This window comes from Macaca mulatta, chromosome 6, assembly GCF_049350105.2.
Source record: "Macaca mulatta isolate MMU2019108-1 chromosome 6, T2T-MMU8v2.0, whole genome shotgun sequence".
NCBI lineage: Eukaryota > Metazoa > Chordata > Mammalia > Primates > Cercopithecidae > Macaca > Macaca mulatta.
Genome location: NC_133411.1, coordinates 179,157,608 through 179,174,331, shown reverse-complemented (window position 1 = coordinate 179,174,331; position 16,724 = coordinate 179,157,608). Strand labels below are relative to the sequence as shown.

Sequence of the window (16,724 nt, the reverse complement as noted above, 5' to 3'; positions counted from 1 at the left end):
GAGTGCAGTGGTGCAATCACAGCTCACCACAACCTCTGCCTCCCAAGTTCAAGCGATTCTCCTGCCTCAGCCTCCCGAGTAGCTGGGACTACAGGCGTGTGCCACCACATCCAGCTAACTTTTGTATGCCCCATCTCTACTAAAAATACAAAAAAGGTAATTTGTTTCTTTTGCTTGGGTCTTCAAAGAGAGGTGAACTGAAAATTAATCTGCCACTGAGAGGAGCATGGACTAAAAGGAAGCTCTAGAAATTGTCTGGGGGATGGAAATGAACTTGTAGCATCTCCATGTCAGATATGTCAGACACAGGACAGACATGCAACACGAGCAACTTCGTGTGTCAGCAAAAGCATGTGAAGTGGGGTGTTAAGTTTTATCAGTCCATTTTAAAGATGAGGAAACTTTAAAAGGGGCTCAAGGTTGGACACTCAGCTGATGGCATTGCTTGAGTAGAATACAAGCCTAGGACCTCCTCATCTGCCAGTCCTTGACTCTTCCTTACTCCAGCTTACCTCCTTTTCCCCCTTGAGACTGTTCAGACAAATTAAAGAATGGTCTATGTATGTGGAAGAGTTGGGGTTTTGGTTGCAAGCAACAGAACCTAACTCTGTGCAACCTGAGCAACAAAGTTACTTGTTGGAAGGATATAGAGGCATTCGCATACTCAAAAGGACAGTTTTAAGAGCAGGCTTGAAACATGGAGGAGCCAGGCAGCTCCAGGTTCATAGCAGGAGCAATTCAGTCTTCCTTGAGGCCCCAGGCTGGAATGAATGGAAGCTTGTGGTCATTTTCCTCCCTTATTTTACTCTTTTCCTCCACTACCTCCACCTCCCACCTGTAACTCAGCCTGACCCAGCCAAGCTCTGCAGCCCTTAGCAGGTGTCTTTCTACATGCAGGATACAACTGATATACAAAACTCATAGAGCATTAGATTGCTAGGCTTAATTATTTTTAATTAGAGAAAAATGTATGCAAACCAAGGATCATCATTTTAGAAGAACTCAAAAGCCAAATATCCTGTCTTTCCTAATAAATATGGTTGAAAAGATCTGCTCTAAAATATCGATAATTCATTTCGTAACATTTCTATCCTTGAAAAGTGCATCTTTTGGTGGAAAATCTTAGTGTCAGACAGATCTGGTTTCAAAGCCCACATTTTACCTCTGATGAACTGTGAGGCCTTGAAAAAGCATTTGGTCTCCCCAAGCCTTTCTTTTCAATCTATAAAGTGTATGTACGACTCTACCCCCGTTTCACAAACAGCAGTTACGAGGGCTATGTGATGTCATACACACATGGACCTACGCTCTCTTTTTGCCAAGCCCTTGAAGCCTTGTGGAAGGGTTGGTAGACAAATTACATGCAATCAGAATGCGTCCACTTCTCAAACCTACTCTGAGCCTCTCATCTATGCTGTTCTCATTTGCTGCAAGCCACTTCATCTTAGGGACGTGCTTGCACTTTCTGGACCCACAGCTCTTCCTTGTGGAGAGGCAACTGAAGTCAGTCACAGGTGGCTTTGCTGACTGGAGATAAATTTCATTTGCTTTCTTTTCTGGCACCCCTTCCCGCCCCCTAGAAACCTTGCCTTCTTCCAGCTCGCCAAGGAAGAAGACAAGGATTTTTCTATTAAGTTGAGAAGCCTGTTACCCCCTCTCCGGCCCCCAGCCCCCACTCCACCCCCTTTGCTGGCACTTGGGGAGTTTCCCTTCACAGCAAAGCTCTCTGGGTTCAGGCTGCCAAAATCAAAAATAGGGCAGCCAGGGAGGGGAGGTTTGACAGGAAGTCCAAATAAGTACTTCCTCCTACCCACCTTTGAACTTCTGAGGCACCTCAACTAAAATAGCCGAGCAAGAGACACAGAGAAAGGGGATGAAAGAGTTTTTTTTTAAAGAATGAAATTGTCAACTGGAAGGAAGTGGAAAATATTGCTTTTCGTTGCCTTGCACAGGATGGCCGGCTCATGTTTTCCCCGTGCCATCTCCCAGGGTAGGGGAGGTCAGAGCTGTGTCCAGGCTTGGGGGCAGGGAGCTCAGTGACTGTCCAGGTAGAGCGGAGTGTGGCCTGCAGGAGGGCTCCTATGGGGTTGCTGCGCAGCCCCCTCCCCAGCCTCCCGCCCACGGCCTGTAGGAGTGCTGTGAGCGCTGGCATTCTGCATGGAGGATGCGTTGCATGGGAGGCAGGTCTCCCCCAGCCTGCACACTCTTTCTGAGGCCGGCTTGCTGAGTTCTGTGCCTTCCTGTATGGCTGCTGGAGTGTCCAGCAGAGCAGTCAGGACCCCTTCCTGGCTCTGCTCGCTCCACCGGACTCTCCCACGTCGTGGAGCCCTTTGCCATCCACAAGGATCCCAGGCATGGAGGGTGCTCCCACTGCCTGCCTTAAGGATGGAGGGAAAACTGCCCCCTCTCCCCGTGAGGATGACAGCTGCAGCCTTTGCTCCCATGCAGGCCCTCCAGAAAGTTCCAACAGCAAGGCACTTCAGCCTCTGGTGATAAATCTGAGATGTTAAAAAGTTGGTGGGAATGAGGCTGGGTGGACACGGGGGAGGGCATCCTCCGATTGCCTGCAGTGTCTGTCCCACGTCAGCATCCTCTCTGGGCCACATGCCACCACCTTATTCTCTCTCCCATGGTCAGGACCCTCTGTCCAAGTCAAATTCAAATAAGCACTTCCTCCCACCCACGTTCTAACTTCTTGTGTTCCTCTCCTAAGAAGGTCAGCACATTCTTGTCTGTAAAGTCCCTGCTTTCCATTCTCCCCGTCCCCTAAGCATCAGCTCCCCAGACTCTTCCCCCAACCCCACACACAGAAGCTGCAACTTCCAAGTCTCTTCTAAGGAATTGTGCATTTCTCTCACCTCTAGAATTAGCTGTGAAGGAAGGCAGTTATCTGCCCACCTGATTCTGCTGTGGGTCAGATGGAAAGGGAGGGAGCTGGGAGTCTGGACGTGGCAGGTGGGGTGGGGAGGAGATTCAGGCGATGCTCTGGGCTGCAGTTTGATGCTACCACATCCACTGTTCCTTCCTAAGTTCTCACAATCTGACACAGCCCTCCCTGCAGGTACTGCTTTCTTGTCCACAGCCTCCGCTGGTTGTGCAGTAAAGATTCCTATCCCTTGACCGGACACGGTGGCTCACACCTGTAATCCTAGTACTTCGGGAGGTCAAAGCGGGTGGATTGCCTGAGCTCAGGAGTTCGAGACCAGCCTGGGCAACAAGGTGAAACCCCATCTCTACTAAAAATACAAAAAATTAGCTGGGCGTGGTGGCATGCACCTGTCGTCCCAACTACTCGGAAGGCTGAGGCAGGAGAATTGCTTGGATCCGGGAGATGGAGGTTGCAGTGAGCGGAGAGGATACAACTGCACTCCAGCCTGGATGACAGAGTAAGACTCTGTCTCGAAAAAACAAACAAACAAACAAACAAAAACAAAAACAAAGAACCAAGAAAAAGAAAAACCATTCCTATCCCAGGAGCCCTGTTTCTGTGTAGGGGCAGAATTGTCTTTTTTTTTTTTTTTTTTGAAAGGGAGCCTTGCTGTGTCACCCAGGCTAGAGTGCAGTGGCGCCATCTCGGCTCGCTGCAACCTCCACCTCCAGGGTTCAATCACTTCTGTCTCAGCCTCCCCAGTAGCTGGGACTGTAGGTGCTCATGCCACCACACCTGGCTAATTTTTGTATTTTTAGTAGAGACAGGGTTTCACCATATTGGTCAGGCCAGTCTTGAACTCCTGACCTCAGATTATCTGCTCGCCTTGGCCTCCCAAAGTGCTGGGATTGACCCACCACATGACTCCCAGGCATGACCCACTGTGCCCAGCCCCCAGAACGTTGTTTTTATTCTGCCCAGAGATTGTTTGCCTTTCCCCAAATCTTGAGGTATGCATTGCAAAGCCTAACAAGGCCTCTGTAACCTTGTTCCTTCATAAGTGCCGAGTTCTCCACTTGGTTGGGGGGAGGGAGAGAGACATGGGCGAGGGTATCCCCACCACTGCTTCAAATTACTGTGCGCTACTGGATCCCCACCCTCTGCTCTGCTTCATGCTTGAAGCCAACAGACAGATGCTGTACATCCAACTGCTGCCCCTGGCCTCCACGGTCATGGCAGCCCCTCTGTCAGGGGCTGTACCCAGAGGCTGCTGTCATGGCCACCCCATTTTGGAGGTGAGGGGCCTGCAGCTGAGCCTGCACAGGGTCACACTGGTTCTTCTGGTCTCCTGAGTCTCTCTTGGGGGCTAACTAGCCCAGTCTCCGGAACTTCAGGAACCCTCCAGCCAGAGACAGGAGATGTGAAACTCGTGAGTGTTGAGAAATCAGCAAGGCCTGGGGAAGAGGAAAGGCTCCAGGCCTGAAGCAACACGCTTCCCCTTGCACCAACTGCCCTTTCTGAGGAATGGGCTTGTGGTTCTGTGGGGAGGGGACACCAAATGCCCGCCTCGTGCAGAGTGCTGCACCCTTTACTGAGCTTGTTCAGATTGACAACCTCTCTTTCTCCTCACCAGAGGCCAGAGAGAAGAAACTGCTCAGGCTCTGGAGATAGACTGGGTTTGAATCCCAAGTCTACTTTGGGCAGTTTCTGTAACATCTCAGAGCCTCAAAGTGGCAAATGGCCAAGGACAGGGGCTCTGGACTCAGATCAACTTTGGAAGAGTCCTGGATGCACCCCCTACTTGCTGGATTCAGAGGGCAAGTAGTTCACCTCTTGGAGCCTCAATTTTCTCTTCTGCAGAGTAGGAGCAATAATAGTGCCAACAATTAAGACAGTCAGGAAGAAGTTCTTAGCTTGTGCTCTCTGGCACATAGGAAGAGCTCAAGGCATCATGTCTCTTATGTTTCTCAAAGTTGCCATTATTGTCATCCAGGTTTCTTAGCTGCTTTGTCTGTCTTCCAAATGAGCTCCGTGGATCCTCCATCTTGGCCACATTAATTAGATAATTCTTTCTAAAAGAGCCTAATATTTAGCGATACCTTCATTACAACTGCTTTTCTGTAGATTTTTCTTATCCTGAGTGGGTGAACATCATTAAAAAAATTAGGCCAGTCTTGATGGCTTACACTTATAATCCCAGAGCTTTGTAATGCCAAGATGGGAGGGTCGCTTGAGACCAAGAGATCAAGACCAGCCGGGAAAACAAAGCAAGACTCCATCTCCACAAAAGAGTAAAAATAAAAAAATCTAAAAAAATCAGCCGAGCATGGTGGTGCATGCCTGTACTCCCAGCTACTTGAGAGGCTGAGGTGAGAGGATCACTTGATCCCAGGAGTTCGAGGTTACAGTAAGCTATAATTGTGCCACTGCATTTCAGGTTGGGCAATAGAGGGAGACCCCATCTTTTTTTTTTTTTTTTTTTTTTTTGAGATGGAATCTCGCTCTGTCGCCCAGGCTGGAGTGCAGTGGCGCTATCTCGGCTCACTGCAAGCTCCGCCTCCCGGGTTTACGCCATTCTCCTGCCTCAGCCTCCCGAGTAGCTGGGACTACAGGCGCCCGCCACCTCGCCCGGCTAGTTTTTTTTGTATTTTTTAGTAGAGACGGGGTTTCATTGTGTTAGCCAGGATGGTCTCGATCTCCTGACCTCGTGATCCGCCCGTCTCGGCCTCCCAAAGTGCTGGGATTACAGGCTTGAGCCACCGCGCCCGGCCGAGACCCCATCTTTAAACAAAAAAACAAAAGCAAATAAAAAGAAGAAATGAAAATAAAGTAAAATTGCTTCTACTTTTAAGGATGATCTGGAATGTTCCTTTTCATAGGTGGCATGTGTTTTGAGAGATAGAGAGAGAGAGAGAGATTGATTGATCCAGGTCAGGAATGCCCTCCCTTTCACTCCATCCTCCACAGCCCTGCTTAAATCCCAGTTAATTCCATGACGTCTTCTGTGTTTACTCTACTTCAGAGTGATTTCTCTCTCTCTTTCTCTTCAAATGGCTTTTTATTGTTCACTGCTATGCTAGTGATTTGAAAGACCAGGTGACCTCTCACCCATGATGGAGCTTTTGTACAGCAGGGCTGTGCTTTATACAGAATGATCAGCTACCAAGAGCTCTTAGATGCAGCCCAGGAGCAATGGCTCATGCCTGTAATCCCAGCACTTTGGAAGGCTGAAGCGGGCGGGTCACCTAAGGTTGGGAGTTTGAGGCCAGCCCGACCAACTGGGATAAACCCCGTCTCTACTAAAAATACAAAAGTAGCTGGGTGTGGTGGTACATGCCTGTAATCCCAGCCACTCAGGAGGCTGAGGAAAGAGAATCGCTTGAAACTGGGAGGCAGAGGTTGCGGTGAGCCGAGATGGCACCATTGCACTCCAGCCCAGGCAACAAGAGTGAAACTCTGTCTCAAAAGAAAAAAAAAAGAAGAAAGAAGGAAAAGAAAGAAAGAAAGAAAGAAAGAAAGAAAGAAAGAAAGAAAGAAAGAAAGAAAGAAAGAAAGAAAGAAAGAGAGAGAAAGAAAGAGAAGAAAGAGAAAGAAAGAGAGAAAGAAAGAGAGAGAAAGAGCTCTTAGGTGTGAGGCCCTGCAAGGAACAAATGGCCTGGGCTACCTTCACTGATGCCCTCAGCACCTTCTAAGGTGAGGCTAACACCAGCTCACATTGATGAGTTGGTGCTGGGCCTGGAGTAAAATGTGTATTTCATTTAAGCTACCCACCAGCTTGTGAGGCCAGTGCATTACAGTGACTGTGGGGCTCCTCAGTGTGTGTATAAGACAGAAACTGTGCATGGCCAAAGCTATGCTTGAAAACCCTCAGGGAGGCACCACCTCAAGGACCAACATAGCATCACTTAGTAAGGGCAACAGCCTTGGAACAGATGACTCTGTGTGTGTGCGTGTGTGTGTGCACGCGCGTGTGTGTGTAGCATTAGATGAAGTAGTAACTTATGTTTAGAGGTTGCCTTATTGCACAAATATAGTTGCTTTTACACACTGGACTCACCCTCTGCCAATAAGTTGTTCAATTATGAGAAATAAACAATGTCTGAAACTAAGAAAACAGCAGATTCTCACCTCCTATCTCCAGGGAATGTGCTCTTTGGCTAGAATATATGGCAGAATCAATAGTGAATAAAATATACTGTGGAAACAATCGTGAATGGAATATATGACACTATCAATAGCAATCGTTAAGTTTATTTTTAATTTTTCTTTTTAGGTTTGTCTAGTTAAATGCATCTAAGTTTTATGTGTATATGAAGAATCACTGTTTTCCTATTATACAGATTTGGAAACTGAGATTCCCAGCTTTTAAGTCCTTGCCTAAGGTTGCATAGCACAGAAACAGTCACATAAGAAACTGAGCCCTGTTTGCACAGTGCAGCACTTTGTTCAGCCCTGGGTATCTGACTCACTCATTCCTTGAGGACCCTCTCATGACAACTGTAAATAGGCAGCTGAAAGAATCCCAGTCTTTGATGGTGGGAGGGGAAGGTGGTTGGAAAGCATTAAAAGACCACGCTCCAGCAGTTCACTGATGTGGGAAATTGTCCGTATTTCAGGTCAACCATCAGCATAGATTTTGGTCTGCAAAGCCCCCGCTGAGCAAGAATGCAGTGTAGACATATGGGTGCCCAGAGTTTAAAGGAAAAATACTCGAACTCACATCGGAGTTTAAGACCCCTTCATTGCCTCTCCTACTGGGTTGGAGTGACTGGAGTCAGTGGGGAATTACCAACCCTGGGGCTGTCTCTGCATCTCAAGCCCCCAGAGCTGGGCTTCCTTGTTTACTTATTTAGAGCCCAGCAGAGGAAGTGGTAAAGGAAACTAGCTGAGTCGTTTTCTGAGAAGAGACCATATTTGTTCGCAGAGGAAGTCGTTGCTTTCTGGGATCTGGCTACGGCAGAAAAGACATCGGCTCCAACAAGGGTGTTCCACAGGGTAGCAGGGAGTTGGAAGAGCCAAGAACGCCTCCGAGCTCTGGATTTGAGCTTCTCTGCCCATGGGTGCAGCGCTCATGCTCAGCTTGTGAGCTTCCTCCTGGGAGAGCAGCCATGGCACTGAGGAATGTACCCTTTCGCTCAGAGGTCCTGGGCTGGGACCCTGACAGCCTTGCTGACTATTTCAAGAAGGTGAGCCTTGCTCTCGTGTGAGTGGTCATGATGATAGTGCCCTTCGTGGGCTGAACTGAGGCTTGACAATGGAATTGGGGCAGAATGTGGGAGGTGTATAAGATAGCAATGGAACCCTATGGCAACTTTACTGGTTGAGTGAGCGCCATATAGACCGCTGAGTTTTCCTGGCAATGAGTTCTGGAGAGAAGGATGTGAGCAGGAGCCCTCAAAAGAGTATGTGCCTATTATGTGCTAGGGTTTGAATTCAGTGTTTCACAGGCACCATCCCATTTAATGCTCCCTACTCTCCTGTGAGGTCAGCATTGTTATCCCCTTGACTCAGCTGTAAAGTCAGCTCAGGGAACTGAAATGGTCCGAAGCCCTAGGGACCACATGTGATAGAGGCAAGTTTCAAGTCACACCTATCTGGTTTTAAAGTCCATGCTCTGAGATGCAGAGAACTGTTGCAACTGCTAATGAGATCAACGCTCCTTACTAGAAAGGGGCGACATGGCGTCCTGGAGGCGGGAGAAAGAATAGGCAGGGTGGGAGGGCTGGTTAGAGGACTAAGATGAGCAGGTGCCAGACACGGTAGGTTAGAGGACTAAGATGAGCAGGTGCCAGACACGGCATTTAGGCTTTCACTGCTCACAACCCTGAGGGGGATCCTCAAGCTCCTGCTTGGGGCAGAGTCTCCTTGGAGCTTTATGAGAGTCTTGTGAAGCAGGCCAGAAAACTGATATAAGCCCCAATTTATAGCTATGAAAACTGAGGCCCCTAGAGGGGAAGAAGCTTGTGGCAGTCCTGGGATCAGAATGTTGCTGTCCTGTCTTCTGGGCTTAGAGGAAAGATTGAAGGATCCCTGTGCTTGGTCACTGGCAGAAGGGGACGACACATCTGCTTGGGCAGATCTCAAGCCACATGACTTAGTTAGTGTCCCCCTACCCTGACCATGCGGTAAGATGCCTTGTGAGAGACATTTAAGCTTCTAACACCTCATCCCTGCAGGCTGGCATCAGATTCTGTTGACATTCCAGACTGTCATAAAGATGAGATTGTAAAGCTAAGATGGTAGAAGTCATCTAACTCAGCTTCCTGTTTTTCCTGGGGAAATTGAGATTCAAGTGGGTAGACGAGGTTCCCTAGGACATATAGCCAAACCTGGAGTCTACGCAGTTCCAAGGCATTTATAGTCACAGCTGTTCTACCCCAATCTGAAGAAGAAAATGCGAACATGTTAAACTAGGTGTGGTATGGTAGGGGTGCAGCTCACAGATCCTGTTTTTTTTTTTTTTTTTTTTTTTTTGCCATATTTAGTGCTTTCATTTCTGTTATTTTCCTTCTGCAAGGTCATAATAAACTTAGGTTTCAGCAAATATTGTTGCACAGCTGGTTTTTTGAAGGTTGTTTCTAATATCTTTCTCAAATATAGACCAAACAAGATAGGGCAACAAGGTAAAACTTGCCAAGAGGGAATAAAGTGGCATGTTACCTTGGTAAAGGAAAAAGAAAGGAATTGAGAATTATGAAGAGAAAGACTTGAGATGGGCTGAGAGGCACAGACAGGCCTGACTTTCAGCCCAATTGAGCAACAGAGAACTGATCCCTAAAACTCCCGTCAGTACAGGGAGATGGACCATGGGTCAGGGACGGTATCGGAAGACGTCTGTGCCTGAGCTGGGGGAAGGGAGAGTTTTCTTCCTGGATATCTCAGACCCCAGGACAAATCTATGGCATCCAAGCAGGTTCCTTCTTCTGGCATAAATGGACTGAGGGGAGAAACTAGGAGACTGAGGTGAATCTGTGATCCTGGAAGTCCTAGTCTCTCCACAGACTTGGATAGAAACCCTTCAGATTCTGAGTACCTCAGCCCCCTGAAAGAAAATACCAAATGAATGGACTGCAGAGTTTTTTAGGAATAGATCTCAGCCATCAATCATGACATGTAAAGGATTGATCTGCAGATGCAAACTCTACCCAAGTAGTGGGGTCCGACCTCTCCTGGAGATGCCTCCCTTGGAGATACCTCCTGAGTCAGCTCTGGAGTCAGACACACCTTGCCCTGGCTCTGCCACCTGCTAGCTTGGCGACTTTCCCATAGTTGCTTTGCTTCTCTGTGCCTCAACTTCCTCATCAGTGAAATAGAGATACGAACAGTAACTAACTCCATGGGCTGGTTGTGAGGATTAAAGGAAATGATGGGTGTAAGGCATTCAGCAGACAGATGGGTCCTAATGCATGTTCCATCTGCCCTTTTTCCTTCTCTATTAACTGGCTCCTAGCTGGGGACACCAATGCAGACTGGTGGGATTTTGTGTCTTCTTGTCTCTGACATGTGTACCTCATCCTGTGTCTGGAATATAAGCTCCTGAGGACTGAGACCATGTTGTATATTTGTTCAATCTGTCCAATTCCTTTTGACTTGCAGGAGAACATCTTTGGGTCATGCAGTGGAGAGGCACTGGCTCAGAGCTATGTGTCCTAATCCCAGGTGGGGTCCCAGCTGGTATCTCAGCACACTGTGTGACCTTAGACCAGCCTCTTTGCCTCTAGAGGCCTCAGTCTTCCTTACTACAAATCCAGGTAACTTTTCTGGACCACTTTATGCTTCTTAAAAATACAGATTTGAGGTCCACAAGCCCAGATCTTGCTGGAGCAGAATCAAATGCCTGGGTCCCAGTCTGCAGGACTCTCTGCTGATCTAGACACAAAGTTAGCACTCTTCAAAATCATCTGGTTTATCTGATAATGGTAACAGTGAGAATGATGAATTAAAGGCAGTTGACTCTTCTGAGAACCACTTACCCCCCACTGCCTGTAGATAAAGGGGATACCAGGGCTCTGTAGACGCGACGTGCTTTCAATATCAACTTTTAAGTCAGCTTTCTGAGTGTGATATTCATCCCACCCTTCCAAGCTAAGACATCACAACAATTGTATTTATTCTTTGGATTTGTCAGCCATAAGATAAAAAGATGGTTTAAAATGTGCTCCAAAAGAAGGCTTCCACAAACCATGAGGCCCCTCCTTGTGAGGAGAGCCTGGGATCCTCAAGGAGAAACATTTAACCTTAAATGCTCCACCTCAAAGCAGCAAGCTGAGAGATACTTCAAATGTGAACATTTATGCTGTTGAGGACAAGTTGAAACCAGCAATTCATATGATTGCTGATTGGTTTAGGAAAATAACCAAGGTCTTAAAAATGCTCATTCATATGGATACTATATAACTCTGTTCTGAGATTCTGACTTAAACAATTTATCTCAAAGAGGGAGGAAAAAGTTTTGCAAAATAGTATCCATGATGGTCTCTATTTTGATTGGGATGATGTACTGTAAACAAATGAAGCTGCGTTTTCATTTGCTCATTTTACTTACCGTATATAAGTTATACTGATATTAAAAGGGGAATATTTCTGAAAGAGACATTAAAGCCTGTTCTGAAACCTGTCACCTAAAATCCATGGAACCTCATGCAAGTTACTTGCTGTCTGTGTCTCTCATTCCCCATCTGCAAAATGTGAGGGTAAAATGATTGAAGACTAGTTTAACCACTTGGACCAGTGCCTGCCATACAGAAAGCTTTCGATAATTGTTAGCCATTTTTATTATCATTATTGAAAGAGCAGTTTGGTAAATAAACGTCCAGCAATAAGGGAATGATTAAATAATGTTGTGGTCATTAAAATATTGTTTAAATTGAGTTTGCATAACACTAGGCAGTGTTTATATTATCCTTTCAGGTAATTTAAGAGAAAAAAAGTCAGGATAATGAGATTGAATCTAAATCATAACCTCAATTATGTTTAGAAACATGCTAGGAAGAAAGCATTGAAAGAAACACTGAGGTTGTCTCTGGGCATCGAGACAATGGATGGTATTTCTTTTCTTCTTTCAGCCCCTCTCTACCTTCCTGAGGAGCATAGGGCAGAGCTCTGCATGCCTTGAAGACAGTCTTTCTGGAAGGGTTGGCCCCGAAGCCTTAGAGCAAGGCAATTTCTCCATTTCAGGCAGTCCCAAGGGGGTAGTGAAAGCGAGGCTGAGGTGGGGACTGGGCCCTCTGTTAGCCAAGGGAGGGCAGTGGGGAGCCTGGCTAGCCACAAGTACCGCAAAGTGCTAAGTTTCTGGGGCAAACAAGGGAGAGGAACCAATGGTATGAGCCTGCCCGTCAGTGACAACACCTTCCTCTTCTCTTTGCAGCTCAACTATAAGGACTGTGAGAAGGCAGTGAAGAAGTACCACATCGATGGGGCTCGCTTCTTGGTAAGCTCTGGCTAGTCCAACACACTGAAACCAAGACTGTTCAGCACTTTTCCCCACGGCTGCAGGGCCAACTGGCCTACCCTTTCCCCGGGGACACCTATGGTCAACGTCTGTCTTTAGGATCCCCACACAGCCCTTTGCCTTCTCCAGAAATTTGGTAGGGCCCCCTCTCTCACCACCTCTCAGGATCCTACCATCCAGAACCCCTCTCTGATCTTCCACTTCCACTTTAAAGAGGAATCCAAGTATAGTAAAAAAAATAATCTGGAAAATCTATTTAAATGCCATCCATCCTTTGAGAAGCCCAAGGGGAAGAAGGACCACATAGGCGAACAGAAGCTTCTCACCTCCCATTTCTCACTCTGGAGCACATACTCATGAGTGAAATAAAGGATGGCATCACCCTCATTGTTTCAATTACTTCCTTCTTTCTCACTACCAGATTCATAAAGCTGATATTGTATCAAACGCACATGTGATATGGCTATCTCCACTGTATTATACTTCAAAAAGCTTGAAGTCTAAGACCAAGGTGTAGATGTATATTAAAGACTAAGCCATTAAAGGGAAAATGATGCAGCTTTAATGGTGGGGACAGAGGTGCTAGGTTGTGGTCAGGGAGGTGGTTTGAGCATTTTCCCTGAAATGACACCTTTGCCCACGGGTTAAGAAAGACCCTGACTGCACCAAACCATCCTTTCTGGGAACTTTTCTTTACTCTTTGAAAACAAGACTTCAAGGGTCTCATGGGGGTAGATGTTCCTAATTTAAATTCAGAGTGAGGACGATAAGCTAAGTTGTGTCTCCCTGTAAGACATTGTCAGTAAGGGAACTTGACCATGAGACTTCAGGCCATTTGGACAAGACCAGAGAGATCACAGCTCCAGCTTGCCCCCAGAGAACACCAATCCATTTCTTCTATTACATCTCTGCTACCAACATCTTCTTGAATTCCTTCAGTGATGGTGAGCTCGCCACTACCCACAGTCACCTGGCCCTTTCTAGGCAGCTCTCAAGTCTTACGCTGAAACTAACCTGTGCTCCTATTGGTCTGAGTTTTGCTTCCAGGTGCCATGTAAGACATGTCTACTCACTGTCCACCTAAATCATTCATTCATTTGCCTGTTGGTTCACTTGACAAGCAGTTTCCTGAGCTGCTTTTACATACTGGAGAGCATTATAGGTGGTGGGGATAGAGAAATGGTTAAGATGCGATTTCTGCCTTCTAGAAACTTGTTTTATAGCAGAAACGTATGTTCAGAAAGGTTTCCAACTACCTCATTTGCAGATGAGGAAACACATGCAGAGCTGTGATGTGATTTGTTCTATGTCACAGACCTCATAATTGAACTAAAGCATACACTTAATTTAGTCTAATACCATTTGAGTTTTTAACAATATTTTTTTATTCATAGTGAGATTTGAGTCCGTAGAATTCCTGGAGTTTTAGTGCTATTCTTGCAAATTACTGTTAAACCCAAACATTTCATTCTGGTGCTATTAGCACTGAGAACAGAGACTTATCACAGTTGAACGGAAAGGGAGGAAGACGTCTTTGCAGGTGGTGCCTGCGAGGCCCTGTTGCCTCGGGCACAGGGTCTTCCTCAGGGTCACCCTGAGCAAGCGCTTGCCCTCTCTCAGCCTGCCTTGCTTCCTACCCTGTTGACTGAGCACAGTGGACTGGGTCATGGTGGGTGATGACCCCTCCCGGCTCTGTGATTCCCCACAACAGTCCCGGTGGGAGTGTCAGGCCTGGTAGAACAGGGTTGTTTGAGAGATAGTATCTAGGCAGCTATGTTTCCTCTGCTCCAATCTGTCCTCTCTCAGTTCTTCAGACAATGTGGCACATTCTGTTCATTGTATGAAGAGGAGGAAGTGGAAAGTAGGGTGATAGGAACCAGAAGAAAGGAAGCAGAATCCAGTGCCTGTCCCAGCAACTGGGAGATGTAAAGGCAGCTTCTGCTGAAACCCACCCTCCACCACAGGTGTGCTGGATACAATTGGGGATGTTTGATCTAAGCTCTAATTACTCATCTATCACCCTTTCCAGCTCTGTAATTCCAGGGCCACTCTGCTATTGAAGGCAAAAGTGAAAGGCCCTAGTTATTTTCCTAACTTCCTTCCTTCCTTCCTTCTTTCCCTCCTTCCTTCTTTCCTTCCTTCCTCCCTCCCTCCCCTCCCTTGTCCTCCCCTCTCCTCTTCCCTCTTTTCCCTTCCCTTTCCTTTCCTTCCCTTTCTTCTTTCTTCTCCCTCTCTCTTTCTTTCCTTCCTTCCTTCCCTCTCTCCATCTCTTTCTCTTTCTTTCCTTCTTTCTTCTTTCCTTCCTTCCTTTTGTTTCTTTTCTTCTTTCTTTCTTTTCTTTCTCTCTTTCTTTCTTTCTTTCTTTCTTCTTTCCTTCCTTCCTTTTCTTTCTTTTCCTTTCTTCTTTCTCTCTCTCTCTCTCTCTCTCTGTCTCTCTCTCTCTCCCTTCTTTCTTTCTTTCTTTGCCATTTTTGTTTTCCACTGAAAAGGATAGATCCTTATCTGGTAGAAGCTATGCTTCTACAAGGTATAAAAAGAAGAGAAAAGGAGCTTGAGACCTGTGTCAGTTGGGAAGGCATGTGATCCATGTTGCAGAAACCTGACCACAGTGGCCCAACCAAATAAGGGTCAGTCTGTTTCAAGTAATAATAAATGTATAGGGGGGTGCTTGGCAATGGTGAAGGAAGTCATCAAGAACCCAGCCTTCATCTAACCTATGGAAAAGCCTGTGGCTTCTGTCCTAACGGTTATGAGTTGGCCACTTCACCTCTAGGCATCATATCTCCAGGGAGATATGAGAGAAAGGCAGGGAGGAGGGGAGAAAGGCAAAGAGGAGAAGGTGTATGGTGAACGGTAAATGCATGCTCCCTTTTTTCCAGGAAAGTAGTGACTTTTCCAGGAGCTCCATCCAGCAGACTGTGGTTGTATCTTACTGTCCACAGCAGAGTCATGTGACCTCCACCCTCTGCAAGGGAGTCTGGGGAGTTAAATATTTTGAACAAGCACATTTACTGCCCTGAATGAAATCCAGGTCCTGTCAGTAGGAAAACAAAGGGAGAGTGGGTATTGGGTAGGCAAGCAGCCATGTCTGCCACATTGCCTCTCCCACCAGGCCCAGTTTGTGGCTTTCCTCTTTCTGTACCCCTCTTCTCAACACCCACAGCATATAATCATACTCCCACAAAGCCACAAATCTTAACTCCAAAATCATCATGCAAATAACCCAGAGTTTGCTGAAGGCTTTTGGAAGAGGTGGAAGAGGGGGTTACATCACATAGCAAAACTCTCCAAAAATTCTGTTTCAACATCTCTCATCTTTCCTTACAGTTCTTGTCCCTGTTCTGAATGTCTTCCTCTTTCCTAACACTCTGCTCCTATGTGTCTCCAGCCACGCTCACATCCTCCTCCTCCTCCACAATCTTCCTGAAATTCCCTCAGCTTACACCCTCCTCTCAGCAGAGCAGAAGCTGGTGGCCAGCTGCTCAGGGCTCAGCTGCCGCCCCTCTGGCAGCCCTTAGGAAGGCTTCAACTCCTCACACCACACTCAAAACATGAGTCTTGGTACCTCCCTGAGTGGGGGTAGTTCAGAAGCAGGGAGATGCTGTTGCTCAGTGATGAAAAAAAGAAAGAAAAGAAAAAAAAAGAAGAGAAAGGAAGGAAGGAAGGAAGGAAGGAAGGAAAGAAGGAAGAAAGGAAGAAAGGAAGAAAGGAAAGAAAGAAAGAAAGAAAGAAAGAAAGAAAGAAAGAAAGAAAGAAAGAAAGAAAGAAAGAAAGAAAGAGAGAGAAAGAAAGAAAGAAAGAGGAGTTAAGAAACTTGGCCAAAAGCCTGATGCCCTCAGGACTTCTGGCTGACTCCCTTCACCAGCCCCAACCCTGCCTCGGGTGGTCTGATCTGCGTCCAAATCAGAAATCATGCCTATGAGCTGGATCAGATGGGTCCAGTGAACATGTTGCTAAGATGCCCTAGCCCCAGCCTCTGTGCCCGCTGATCTCAAAGAATAGTGCCCAGATCTTTCCAATGGTCAGAAAATCTGACAGGCAGCTCCCAGAACAGACAAGGAAAAGAAGCAAAAACACTAAACTCGAAGACTCACCCAGACCCCTGCTGCTTCCCCACCAGGGGTAGAAATTCCTCTTCTTACTCCTCCATTTCTCCGTCACACACTGTGCCAGGCACTGTGCCAAAACACATTACATACACCATCCCACTCAGTCCTCACAACCCTGACAGATGGGTATCATTATTATTGTTATGGTCCCCATTTTACAGACAAGGAAACTGAGGCTCAGAGAGGCAAAGAGCATGCCCTAAATGAGACAGCTGCTAAGTGAATGAACCAAAATTCAAACCCAGCCCATCTGATTCCAGAGCTCCCACCCTAACTACCCAGCCCTCTGGCCTTA

At 46.8% G+C, this 16,724-nt stretch overlaps 1 protein-coding gene across 1 annotated transcript in view; it reads left to right on the top strand.

Moving 5' to 3' along the window:
• The first annotated feature begins 7,770 nt into the window (after positions 1-7,770).
• LCP2 (lymphocyte cytosolic protein 2) overlaps positions 7,771-16,724 on the top strand; it is a 50,523-nt gene continuing 41,569 nt past the window's right edge. The window contains 2 exon segments of the mRNA NM_001266541.1: positions 7,771-8,055; positions 12,237-12,299. Of these exon segments, the coding sequence (NP_001253470.1) occupies positions 7,978-8,055; positions 12,237-12,299 (141 nt within the window). The 5' untranslated portion in view covers positions 7,771-7,977.